At 39.9% G+C, this 14,060-nt stretch overlaps 1 protein-coding gene across 4 annotated transcripts in view; it reads left to right on the top strand.

Annotated features, from left to right (window-relative positions):
* COBL (cordon-bleu WH2 repeat protein) overlaps positions 1-14,060 on the top strand; it is a 245,318-nt gene that overhangs the window by 204,376 nt on the left and 26,882 nt on the right. For all 4 annotated transcript variants that reach the window (XM_030551474.1, XM_030551473.1, XM_030551475.1 and 1 more), the window contains one exon: positions 5,096-5,405. In XM_030551474.1, the coding sequence (XP_030407334.1) occupies positions 5,096-5,405 (310 nt within the window). The remainder of the gene's footprint in view (positions 1-5,095; positions 5,406-14,060) is intronic.

The following is a 14,060-nucleotide window of genomic DNA, read 5'->3' as shown; positions in this document are numbered from 1 at the left end:
AGAGGATTTTTAAAATTCCTGGGGCATTTAAAGGAGGGGTCAGGTGAGCCCAGGGCAGTGGAGTTTGCTTGATTACCAGAGGCTTCTAAGGTATGCTGGGATACCTGCTTATGCCACGGAGGTCAACAAAAACGCTGGTGAGTGTCTACACTTGCTGACCAGCGCTGGTGATCCAGCGCTGGATCCTCTACACCCGAGGCTCGACCGGGTGTACGGCCAGTGCTGCAAACAGGGAGTTGCACGCTGGCCGTGCTGTGCAAGTGTGTACACATCCTAAGTTGCAGCGCTGTAACCCCCTCACCAGCGCTGCAACTCTGTAGTGTAGACAAGCCCTCAGAGCTAAATCTAGGTTTCTTCCGCTGATGCCCATATGAATGACTATAAATATATATTGTGGTTACTGAGAAGAGCTGTCAAATTGATTGAGTTCTGCAAGGCTTTCAGTTACACACACACACACACGTATATCTACACTTCAAGCTGAGGGCTTGATTCCCAGCTTGAGGAGACATACCAATGCTATCTCTGACTGAGTTAGCATGTTAAAAATAGAGCACAACTCTGGCAGCAAGAGTGGTGGGAGGGGTTTGCCCACCCCCCTACGCCCCCCCAGTATGTGCCTAGCATCTCAGACAGGTACATATTCAGGGCAGCTAGCCCCTTCTGCAGTTCACACTGCCGCAATCAGAGCTATTCTGGGTATGACGACTCAAGCTGGGAATCACATCCGTCACTCAAAGTGTAGAGATACCCATCGGCTGAATTCTCCCCTCAGTTACGTTAGGCAACCTGACTGAAGTAAATGGGCCTGGACTGGCATAACTCAAGGGAGAATTTGATCCATTTTGTCCTTTTTGCTAATTCTGCTTTGTGAGAGCTATTGGTTTCCCAATTATATTTGCATTAAGTTTTTAGTCCATTGTTAAAAACAAAATAATTTTTCTAGAAAATGTCTATCTTGTATGAAGATTGCTACAGTGATCCTTGTATTACCTATTTTCATAATCTCTTGTAATCATTATAAAAATGAATTATAGACTATTTTTTTGCTGTGTCACCTGCCATGCCTCTTATAAAGGTACCTTTACTTTCTTGATGATATACTACTGAATTTTTTTCAAATATTGCTTCTTTGTGTGACCCATGTCCAGCTTTTTATGGCTATTGCTAATACTTAGAGCAATTGTCTAGAGGTTTTGAGCACTGTCACTAAAATAAGTATGTTGTAATATTTGGGCCATTATAAGAATTCAGTGTTGTTTAACATATGGTAATTTTTTTTATTATTATTCACAAAAATACTGTAATAAACCACTTGGAGTACAGCAAAATGATTTCACCCTGTGAAAAGAGAAAATTTGGCAGTGAAACAAGCAGTTGAAAGAAATCTGAAAATAATGGTTGCCCTGTTAGCACAGAGAGCAAATACTGAGAAGAATTAAAGGAACGTTTCATTTGTAAATCTATTACAGAGCCCTTGATTATTCACTAGACAGGGGTTAAAGCAACAATTTCCTCTTTTAAAATGCATTTTGATTTGCTGTTTCTATCATGGCTGAATATGGCAGTAAACCAGCAATGTCATAAAAACAGAAGACATAATTTGGAAAATAAAGCAGCTTATCCTGAATCCATTGAGAGGATTTTTTGATTGGCTTCAGTGAGTGTAGGCTCATACTCTTAGGGTATGCTCGTTTTAAAGTCTTGGAGCCTGAATCTGACCTCATTTGAATGCAGTGGAGATACTCTGGGCTTACATCAATGTAACTAGGAACAGGTTATGTCCCCTGTCACTCATAAAATATTAAATGTAATAATCAGTTTGAAATTGTGGCAAATGTAAATCAGGCAGGATAGAACTGAAAGTGATGTCTGTACCATATGTTGACACTGTATGTATTTTATATATTGTATGTGTGTATGATGTGTATGTACATATACATGCAATATCAAAATACATTCATTTATATGTATACTATCTGATTCTCCTCAGCTCAGAGTTTAGTGTTATCTTAATTACTTACAGGGTATTGAGATTAGAGTGACAAGGTTCCTTTTGTGTTAAGCAAGAGCTCACATTCCTGACTGATGAGCTACTCTCCTCTTTGCCTCTAGATGATCACAGGAAACATTCTTAAAAACAAAACAAAAAAACAACAACAAAACAAAAAGTTTGTAACTTATGACTGACCTAATTGTGCAGTGGCAGGGCATTTTATTGCTAGGCAGGGCAGATCTATGTTGCAAGACACATTTGGGCTTCCCAGAGTCCATATTCTGGTAGGTGAGAAACTGTACTGTGTATTGCTGGGCACCATCTAACTGCAGGTAGAGAAGACATGGCACACAGTATGAAATATTAGTGCTTATTTATCAACTGCAGGCCTAACTCTACACTATGTTAGACTGGTACAATCCAAATGAAGTTCGTGGAGAAGCTGGATGTCACTGAGGGCGGAGTTTGGCCCCGTTGTATAGTTATTAGTATAGACAGCCTTCCAGAGTGCAGCAGTGTTTCAGCAACGTTAATTTATCTGTAGTAATTATTATCTATGGACCAAATCCTGAAGTCCTTACTCAGTCTATAATTGTGACTTGAGTGGCAGTTTCCACTGAGTAAGGATGTCAGGATGTGGCCATATATTTGCTGTTTTGTTGGGAGTGGTGTGATAAGAGGAAGAAAGGAACAAGCATCTGGGTTTTTTTCTTTTAGAAGCAACTTCAATCATATCCTTACTCCTTCCTTGTTGAATAGGAAGGTGCCATTTTACACTGTCACTTTTCAGAACAGAACTGCAGTTTAATGACCATGGGGAAGCCCTCACATTGAATCGTGTGCCTGTAGGAGTCAAAGGCTTACACACTGGTTTCAATTCTCACTTGGGCTTAGCGGTTTGGAGGAGGGGTATTTATTTTGTTTTTCAGTGTATGGCGTAGGAGCTTTGGGGGTCTCAAGACATTTCCTGTAACTGGGCAACTTGCTGGATGATATTGGCAAGTGGAGATCTCAGACCCATTTCTCCACATCAGGAGACATTTGCTGGGGGGGGGAGGAAAGGTAGGGGTGCTCAAGATACAGGAGGAAGGGGAGAATTCCACAGGCAGACACATATTGCAGGGATCACTCCAGCCAGCTGTGCTAGAGCAGCAAACTGAGCATGCACAGCTCTGGCAACAGCATATTGGACTTATTTATGGCATGTTTGTGGCAATAGATGTAGTCATTTTATTGTAACATACAGAACTTCATGCATCAAGGTATATTGCATTGTGCATTGCTTCATTCTTTAAATTGCTTTCTTACTTCACTATAATGTATTCCACTGTGATCTGTTCTTCTCTTACTATAGCTTTAATAATTGTATTTTTAAAAGTAATTGAAAACCAAGCAGCACAAACAGTATGGTGGTGTTTGTTTATTGTGTGTTTTCTGGTCATGTTATCCTTTTTCAGTGTTGGTGATTATGTACTATGGTTATTCTCAGATCTGTGCATGTGTTGATGCTCTTCTAAACACTTTCCTATATCATGACCATACCATAATCAATGTACTGCTTCTTATTTATTTTTAAGACTATTTTAACAGGATTTTTAAATAGAATAAAATCTTTGATTAAATGTGAAAAACGAGAGCTAGCATCATAGAAAATAAGTTCAACAAACTGAGTAACATCCCCCTCAAACTTGCAGTAGAGTTTTTGCAGCAGCCTCAGTCATAAATACGTTTTGACAGCACTTATAGCTTTAATCATGACTTGTAACCCTATGGATTTTATTGTTTCTGCTGTCAGAAATCAATTTCAGTATTTAATGACATTGCGTAACTCAACCAAGGAGAATTTTGGTTTGATTTGATTTAAATGCTATTTGAAGCTTCATTGCTAAGATAAATCTTTTTAAAATAAATATTTTATTTAAAGCTCCATTTTGATGATACATCTTTTTTTCCTTACACAAAGTGGTGCTCAGTTGACTAATAACCCTCAGGAATAATATACTGCAGCTCAAAATGTAACAAAACAAATTCAATAATTGTTTGTCTGTATTCTTCTTACTGATTTGCGGATCGTGTATTATTTGTAAGTCTTGGGCTCTGATCCTGGAAACACTTAAGCGTGTGCTTGATCTTACCCATCATTGTAGACCCATTGGCACCAGTGAGAGTATTCACATAATTAAAGTTCAGCACAATTATAAATGTCTGTAGGATCAGGTCATAGCAGACATTTTTATCTAATGTCTATAAATATAATAATAATTCCTTTTGTTGAAAGAAATCTGTTTGGGACTCGAATCTGCCTCCAATCCATCATCAAAACTGTTGACATCAGTGGGAGTTCCCCTTACATGAATAAATTGCAGGATGGAGCCCAAATTTGTATATATCTTTGGGAGAATCAAAAATTGTATATTTCACTTAAAGAAGGGGAAAAAAGCACAGGAAATTAATTGAAGTACTGAGTTAACAGTTATACTGTGTCTGTTAAAAGTCTCATTATTTACATCTTTTACAAGATTAAAGTTTGACTTGCAAAAGGAAAAATATTGTGTGTGTTCCCTGTTGCTTCTTTATAAAACTGAAATGTTGGGGTTTTCTGTTCTTAATAATAATAATAATTAATAATAATATAGTTCTCTTTGTTAAAGATTAACATAGCTCTGCCCCTTTGTTTGAAGGAGCAGAAAGCTTCCACTCCTATAATTCTCCAAGAAGTTCTTCAGAGTAAACAGAGACAGACTTGAGTTTGCTGACATTTCTAAAGGAAAAATGGTAAGGAAAATAATGTTGAAGGGGGTATGCAGGAAGAGAACCACCTTTCAGGAAGCAAAGATAGGCAAAGTCCCCATTTTTTTGTCCTTTTGCAGGTCATCTTTATCAAATGTCTTCTGTTTCTGGTCTGGTGTTTCTGGTGGCATTTCCATTCATTTCCAGTCAAGCTAGTATTTATATCAAGGGTGAAAACCAGGACCCATTGAAGTCAGTGGCAAAACTCCCATTAACTTCAGTGGATCCAGGATTTCACTCTATGTTCTTTCAGTTATCTAAGCATGAGCAGTGATTTTTAGCTAACTATCTTTACTGTATTTCATTCAGAGAGCCTGCAGCTTGTAGATGATAATATTTGTGTTGTGGATGGTATGGTTTTGGAACTATCAGAGGTAGAGGAGACAACATCAGTAAGCAGCTGTTTTGCATCAGAAGACACCACTGAAGACTCAGGTGTTGTGAGTTCTCCATCTGATGTCGTATCTTTGGATTCACAAAATGACAATATGAAACTGAAATACAAGCCAGTGAATGGTCAGGAGGACAATACTGAAAGGGATGGAACTTACGCAGCAGAGTTGTGCTCTGTGAGGAATACCTCCTGCGATAGCAACGATTCTGGAAATGCTCACCAGAGGTAAGTCCCACTTGTAAAATAGTCTAAAAAAACCTCATTTGCCTTTCTTATAGGAAAGCATTTAGCAAAAGCCAGCTTCTACTTTTTGTTGCTATTTCATAACCCAATGCCAAATAAACGCCTAAGGGCTCATCCTAATGAAAATATTTAGTGCCAAAACACCCTAAGATCATGTGCTTGTAACAACTGGCAGAAGTAACTTTTTTGTTTTAATTTGTAATTTCTTGCAAAATTCTGCTGCTCTTCAGGGCTGATTTCTCCGTGAAGGCTGAAATAATTGTGTGTCATAGTTTGGTTAATTCTGCAGCAGCGATAATGTATGAGGGAAGGGCTGTAATTTTATTACAGATCGGCATATTTACAGCAACACTGCCAACCAAGGAAATAATGTTTTTTAGACAAATAAATATTTTCCTGCAGTTTCTTCAGCCTAAATATCACAGCACTCAGCTCATACATGAGAACTTGGAAATTGATTGCAGACACAAGTGAAACTGACTTTTCTATTTATTTGCCAAAAGTCACATAGTGAGCCAATGGTGGAACTGGAAAGAATGGGTATAAACTGGACACTAGGAAGTTTAGACTTGAAATTAAATGAAGGTTTCTAACCATTAGAGGAGTGAAGTTCTGGAACAGCCTTCCAAGGGGAGTAGTGGGGGCAAAAGACATATCTGGCTTTAAGATTAAGCTTGATAAATTTATGGAAGGGATGGTATGATGGGAGAGCCTAATTTTGGCAATTGATCTTTGATTATCGCCAGATAAGTATGCCCAGTGGTTGGTGATGGGATGTTGGATGGGATGGGATCTGAGTTACTGCAGAGAATTCTTTCCTGAGTGCTGGCTGGTGAGTTTTGCCCACATGCTCAGGGTTTAGCTGATCGCCATATTTGGGGTCTGGAAGGAATTTTCCTCCAGGGCAGATTGGCAGAGGCCCTGGAGGTTTTTCACCTTCCCCTGCAGTGTGGGGCATGGGTCACTTGCTGGTGGATTCTCTGCAGCTTGAGGTCTTCAGACCACAATTTGAAGACTTCATTAACTCAGGCATAGGTTAGGGGTTTGTTATAGAAGTGGATGGGTAGGGTTCTGTGGCCTGCTTTGTGCAGGGGGTCGGACAAGATGATCACATTGGTCCCTTCTGACCCTAGAATCTATGAATCTATGAAAGAAAAATCAGTTCTTTGTGCTCTGCTGATGCAAACTGGAAATCAAGGGGAGCTACACCACCAGCAAGGAGGTGATCCAAAACGACGCACAGAAGGGCACCTACTCTGTGTGATACTGCAAGATTCAAGGGGGGAAAAACCTGTTACTACTTGTTCGACACAAAGCCTGTGCTCCCTCTGTTTAGTATCTAATCTACTGTACCTTCAAAAGAGCATGTAGCATTGCCCTAATTATCTCCTTCCACACATTTCTGAGGCAAAACTTGAAGTAGGGGATAAATTGACCTGCAGTCAATATTTAATCCCTAAATCTGACTCTGGGCCTGATCCTATTCCCATTGATGTCAAAGACCCCTACAGATGTCTTTTTAACTCTGTCTTCCATGTGGTTTTTCCTTGCTGTATAATCCACTATAGATCCCCTAATAATTTCTTTATGGAGGATGACATAGACTAGCATAATAAGTATGATTAGCACTAAACACTTGATCCAAACACCATTGAAGTCAGTGGAAAGAGTCCCACTGATTTCAGTAAGCTTTGTATCAGGCCTCATGAGAGGCATAAGCCCTCTTCACTTGAAACAGCAAGGATCAAACTGATTAGATAAAATATGCATATCCAGGCTGTTGTATACACTGCCCTAAAGTAACTACAATCTTCACTACCACAAACACTCCTTACTCATCCCCAAATTTCATATCATAATTGTGACTTTGAAGCACAAAATACACCACAGCATAGCCCAGTAATATAGCATTCCTAATCAGTGCAAAGTATTTTGCAGCATTTGATGGCATGTTTCATGCTTCCCAATAAAGTGAAAGACCTATCGCATGCCATTAAAACATCACATACCACAGCTTGAAAGTCAACATCTGCCTTAATTTTCACTTCACTGTAAGGCAAAAACATCTCTCGTTTTGGATTCAGCTCTGCCTCTGATCCACATGAAGATGACAATAAAGTTATGATTATAGAAAATTTTAGGAAATGTTATACATAAACAAGAGGTGTAAGTTATGGATCATGTGGGAAATATCACTTAAAATTTGCTAACTTTTGTCCATGTAAAAATCTCAGTCCTCATGTTGAATTAGCACATTGTGGGTGTTTTTTGCATATATTACCTTTTATTTTTTTTAATTCACTTCCTGTGAGTATGAAATCGCTTCAGATCAACATTAGGGCCCTGTGGGAGCCTAAAATCTGTAATAGGTTTTAGTACTACGGCAACAGCAGCTGATGCTGCGGTACCAGAGATGCCGATAGCAAAATCTTTTAAACTGATGTGTTCTCTCCTACAGTATGTGAATTCCAACTCCGCTCTTAACCTGTTTGCAAACAAACTAGTATTGAAAACAATGCCATTTTTACTCCCCTTGAGGTCAACTCCTTAAGTCTTCAAAAAACTACTCCTTAGGAAAGAAAATAAATAAGTTTGTTTTATTTTTTAAATACATTTGTATTAAAATCTTAGGTTCATGATCTGAATTTGAGTCAGTTTTGAGCACTGCAGGCAAATTTACAGCATGTCATTTTCAAGCCTTCTGTATCATAGCAGATCCACTGCCTATGTAGTAAAGTAAGGTGAAGACTTTGGGATTTTATGTAGTTCCTTAGATGAGCAGGGACTGTAGAAATCAGCCTTCTACACAATCCCCTTTCCTCCATCTGGGAGCTGAACTCCTGGTGAAGTCAAAGTAGAGTTTTATATGAACATTTACAGTAAGTTATACTTTCTTATATTTCTGTTCCTTGAGCATTGGAGCTCCAGTAGAAAACAATGCATGAAGTTCATGAATTCTTGCTACATTTCTACCAGTTCCAGATATTAGGATCTAGCTCAACTTTAAAATAAAATAAAATAAAATAAAATAAAATAAAATAAACTGGAAAGCATGTAATTGCTATAAAGGACAAGTAATATGTGGTGTAAAATGCCATTTTTTTAATTCACTTTAATAATCCAGGAGCCGATTAGTTTTGTGTTATATGAAAGTGCACCAGTTAGCAAGAATGGGACAGAGTCATCTCTGGTTCTGAACTCCATTGAGCCCAGTACAGTTACGCCAGGGACTAGTTTGGCCCAGTATTTGAAAACTGATTGTAAATGCTGTTACAGGAGATTCTAAACATTTTGTATTATTTTTACTAATCATTATAAAGTTGACTAAATGCTAGGCTTTAGTTACTTACAAAATAAGTAATTTCTAGGAAAACAGACCTATTACAGAAAGAAAAGGTCTGAGTCTCATTTGCACTGAAGTCACTTTACACTGTTCTGGAAGTTGGAGTAAATTACATTCACTCACTTTAAGGCCCATCTGCACTGCCAGTGCAGTAGAGAGCCTATGAGTAAGTGAAAATCAGGTCCAAAGTGTTTACATAAGCTAATGAGTCCCACATAATGCTTAGCTCATGCTCCAGGGGGTATTCGGCGATGTTGCCTACTTTTGGCAAATTATATTTTTTAATTCATTTTGTTAAGGCTTCCAGGGGCCTTTAGGCATGGGTGGCTTTAAAAATTAAAAGTTTATTTATTTATTATCATAAGGGATGTATGACTAAACTCTGAGAAAGTGCAACTGAAATGCATGCCAGCCTTTGAAAATCACAGGAGAGAATTACAATCCGAGTCTGCCCATCAAATGCTATGTAAGTCAGTAAAAACCATGTGTGCATTCAAAGGCAAAATCTGGCTCTTAGTATGCAGTAGACATATGTGTTTACGAGCATAAATCTATCATCAGATATGAAATGACATGTACAGCTATCTTCACACTTTCAGAACTGACAATGACTACAGCAATTGTGTCTCCAACGAAGTTTTCTCAAATAGAAGGTCTTATAGGGTACTACGCATAATACGCAGGGCAGAGAGATTTCAAAGTAAGACCCCAAATCCTGCAAGCTGCTCCGCAGATGACCAGAATGCTAGAGCTGTGCAAATAATAGATTTTTCGTTTCCCTGGCGATTCCAAAAAATTGGAAGGGGCAGGGGGATAAATTTTTGGATCAACCCAAAAATGAAGTCTTTTGAAATTTCTGGTGAATAGGAAAAAAAAGATAGGGGGTCAAACAAAACATTTTGTTTTGATTTAAAGCATTTTAACATGTTTTCAAAGGACATTTCTAAATAAAAAGTGGTTTTGAACCAAACCTTTATTTTCACAAATATCTGAACAAAATGTTTCTTTCTTTTTATCAGCTTTGTTCTTTTTCAAAAGGAATAGCTCACTGATACTGACACAAATTTGTGAAATGTTTTAGTGTCACCAAATCTGCATTTTTGGCAGGAAAAAGGTTTTGGACAAAAAATTTCACCCGCTCTGCCAGGTGCCCATGCTGGAGTCCTATTGCCTTCATAGGGCTTTGCCCATGCACAATGAGCAGCTTGCCGGGTCCCTAATTTTCAAAAATGTAATTTCATGTCTGTTTTGGGGTTAAGTAGAGCACTAGACTGGGAATTCAGTCTATTCTGGCCTCTGCATCAACTTGCTGTGTGACTTTGGGCAAGTCACTTCACCTTTCTTTTCCCTCTGGTTTCCTTCTCATGATTTGTCTCTTTTAATTGTAAGCTCTTAGGGGCAGAGCTTGTTTCTTGCTATGGGTATGGCTACACTGAAGCTGGGAGATGTGATTCCCAGCTCATGTAGACATACCTGTGCTAGCTCTGCTTGAGCTAGTATACTTAAAATAGGAGTGCAGCCAGTGTAGCACGAGTGCCAGCTCAGGCTAGACCCGGGGGTCTGGGCAGTTGTACGCAGTTGGCTTGCCCAAGCTGCCACCATACTACCCTGGCCTCACTGCTATTTTTAGGTAGCATCTCAAGCAGAGCTAGAGGGTACATCTATGCCTAAGTGTTTTCACAGTGCCTAGCACAACGTTCTCCTGGTTTCAGTTGGGGGCCTCAGAGTCTAGCATAATAGAAAAAATGATTGTAAGCATCATTAAGCATTGACCCTGAACACTCTTTCAGCCTAACTCTCTTCCTTAATATCCCTCTTTGCAACTGACTTATTTTGGTTAGCATCTTATCACATACCTGCTCACAAAATTTTAATATATAGTATTACATGAATAATAAGTAAACCGCAGAGAAGTTAAAATGTTGCATACATAGCAATAAACACATCTTATGATCTCTCACAGTTGTTACTCCTGTCCTCCCATACCCTCTCTTTTCCCATTCTTTGTTTGGTGTCAGCATGCCAGCTCCTTGGGGCAAGGATTGGTCAGTTTTATATATCTGCAAAGCATCATGCACACCTACTGTGTGGAACTGTATAAATAATTACACACAAAATGCTGTGTTAAAAGAGCATTATTCAGGTTGTAAAATCAAGCAGTCAAAAGTTAGGCTCTGCCAGTGCAACCTTCATTTGGCCCCCTTGTGCTTTTGTATTATGACGTAGTCTTTAATCACCTGATCACATATTATTTTTTCTGCAGGACTCCAGCCTTATTCTGTGCACAGGATGGATAGTGCTCACTTAATGAGCAGCTATTCAATATTTTGTTTTATCCTCTTTGCTCAGTTTGGGGCCCCATGCCTGCTTTACTGCACACTATTCAAACTCTGCTCTGAAGTCAGAATTATTAATTTCCTCATGAGCTTACCTATGATGCTCATCATTCTTGTATCCAAGTACTTCCTGAATACTAATTAATTTATTTTCACAGCCCCCCACTGTGAGGTGTGGGGTTGGCATTACCCTCATTTTATACATGGGAAAATGAGACACAGAGAGATTAAGGTAAAAAGTGTCCACTAATTTTGGGTTCCCATTTCAGACTCCTAGGACCTGATTTTTCAGGGTACTTAGCAGTATATAGAATTTAATATGTTCAAATATAGCTCCTGCTGACCTTGAAGTTGCAATTCTGAGTGCTCAATACTAGAGCTGGTTGAAACGTTTTTAGCAAATAACGTTTTTGCTGAAAAATGCTTTTGGGGGGCTCCAAAACAATTTGCAGATTTGGGTCAAATTTGACTAATAGTTTCAGCAAAGAACTATGGGGAAAAATTAAAAAAGTCCAAACATTTTTCTTTGACTGTTTTGAACAATTTCATTTTGGCTTTTTGATTCTGAAACAGCATTCTATTTTGAAATCTGACCAATTTTTTAGGACACACAAACACACACACACACACACACACACACAAAAGTGAAAACCACCCAAAAATGTCCAAATTGAACCAAAAAGCTTGGAAAAAATTGGTTTCGGTTGACCAAAATATTTTTGGTCTATTCAAAAGAAATATTTTTCAAATTTTCAATTTGACAAAAAAATTCAAAAAAAAATTGATATGGGTTCAAATCAAACCCATTTTTTCCATATATTTTGGTTGAGCCCCCAAACTGAAAAATCATTTATTTGCCCTGCGCTGTTCAGCACTTCTGCAAATCAGGCCCGAGAACCATAAATTGGGCACCCAGAAAATGACAAGTTTGATTTAAGTGACTTGTTTAGCATTTCTCAGGAACCCTGTGACACAGGCAAGAACAGAGTTCTCCAAGGCCGCATTAAGCATAAGACCTCCTATTTCTCTTCCTGCAGGCTCCTGCCTTGTTCACTACAGTCTTCCAGCTTTAACAACAAATGAGGCAGGGGTCCTACAGATAACAGCCTCCTTAATTACAAAACCCTGCTCCAGATCTAGAACTGGACCATCTTGTGCACTAAATGAGGTGGGGCACTGTAGGAAAAAATAGTATGTGATCATGTAATTAAAGACTGCATCTACTTCATATGCACAAGGGAGCTGAATTAAGGTTGCCTGGGCAACTTTAATTCTGACATTTCCTAATTTTGAGTGAGTGACTTAGCAACCTTAATAAACTTCTTTTAACATAGATTTGTGTGTATATTTTCCTAGATTTTAAAAAAGCAAAATGAAAAAAGAAAATGTGACATCATATTGATACCCACATGGATGATTAGAGGGTTAGAACCTAAAGATCCACCGCACAGACTTGAGCTAACAAAGTAAATGATAGCACTAGTAGGTTGCCATCCTGTATGCAGACAAACACTAGAAGGGGATGAGAGACACACTTTCCCAGTGGGTTTCACTTTTGCACATATTTGCTGACAGCAAAGAAAAGGGGAGACTTGGGAATCTTGGCTTCCATTCCAGGCTCTGGAAGGCAGTGTGTCTAGTGGGGACAGACTGTTCTGCCTATTTCCTGTAAGCCTGACCCCTTCTGCCCCACCCTCTCCAACCTGTCCCTGCTTTGCCTCTTTCGCACACCTGGCTTCTTGTCTTAGTCCCAGTCTCCTTGGCCAGCCAGTCCCAATCTCTCTCCAGACTCACTGTCTGAGTCTCAATTTATTCCACAACTCGGTCTCCCCTGACTCTATTCACCCAGCCAGTCCCAGTTCCTCACCCTCATGCCCAGCTCCTTGTCCCCAGTCTCCTTGCCCAGTCAGTCCCGGTTTCACTTTCCTGGCTTCTCATCCAAACTCTTTCCCTCACCTCACTAGTTCCCAGTCACAGTCTTCATCCCCAGGCTCCTCATCCAGTCTCCCTCACCCACTCCCTAGCTCTTTCTCCCAGTTCTCCCTCTGCACCCTAGCTCCTTGTCAGATCTGTCTCATCCCTTCCATCTCCCTTCACTGGTTCCTAGTCCCAGTCTCCCTCCAAGCTGTGTCCAAACTCGATTCCCCCTCCATCAGCCAAATGACTTACAGTCCCCCTTCTTGGTCTCTCACCAGTTTCCAGTCCCATTCTTTCCCCCACAGCTCCCAACCAATTAGCCTCTTCCTCTGTGGCTCATGTCCCAGCTTTCTCACCAAATTAGTCCCAGGATCCCCCACTCCAACTCCCTGTCCCAGTTTCTCTCCCTTCTCCAGCCCGTCTCACCAGACTCCTTGTTCTTTCCCCCGTGTCCCACGTTTATCCCCTCTGCATTTGAATCAGATTACTTCCTCCTTCACAATGCCTGGGCGCAAGTAGGGTGGCCATTGAGAGCACAGAACAGATGATCCCTGGTCTGACTTCCAGTGCCTGGCCCACTCTTGTCCAGAGGGGCAGGGGGAGCAGCCATTACAGGAAAGGTCCGGGTTCTCCCATGTAACCCTGGGTTGGATCATACTCAGTCTCACTGTGGGAATGGCTTTGGTGCATACTCTAGATCATCACTAGGAGCTGAGAGGCTCAAGAATGCTCGGTGAGGGCAGAATTCAGAGATTTTAGCTGCTGTTGAGCATATGCAAACTGTGATTTTTCAAAAACTTATCACTTGGGCGGATTTTCACAGGAATGCAAAAGGCACATCCCTTAAGAAAGGCCACTCACTTCGAAATTTCAAGTCCTTGCTCCAAAGAGATCTCAAGGATTTTTTAGCATGGCAAAACAGCATATTTTTCCCTTGCTTCATTTTCAGAAACAGCTGAATTCCCCAAAAATGCCAAAGACAAACACCCAGAGTTGAAAATTGCAACCCAAACAGTTAAAGTTTCACAGAGATGTATGCAA

This window comes from Gopherus evgoodei, chromosome 2, assembly GCF_007399415.2.
Source record: "Gopherus evgoodei ecotype Sinaloan lineage chromosome 2, rGopEvg1_v1.p, whole genome shotgun sequence".
Taxonomy (NCBI): domain Eukaryota; kingdom Metazoa; phylum Chordata; order Testudines; family Testudinidae; genus Gopherus; species Gopherus evgoodei.
This window is presented reverse-complemented; position numbering and strand designations above follow the sequence as displayed.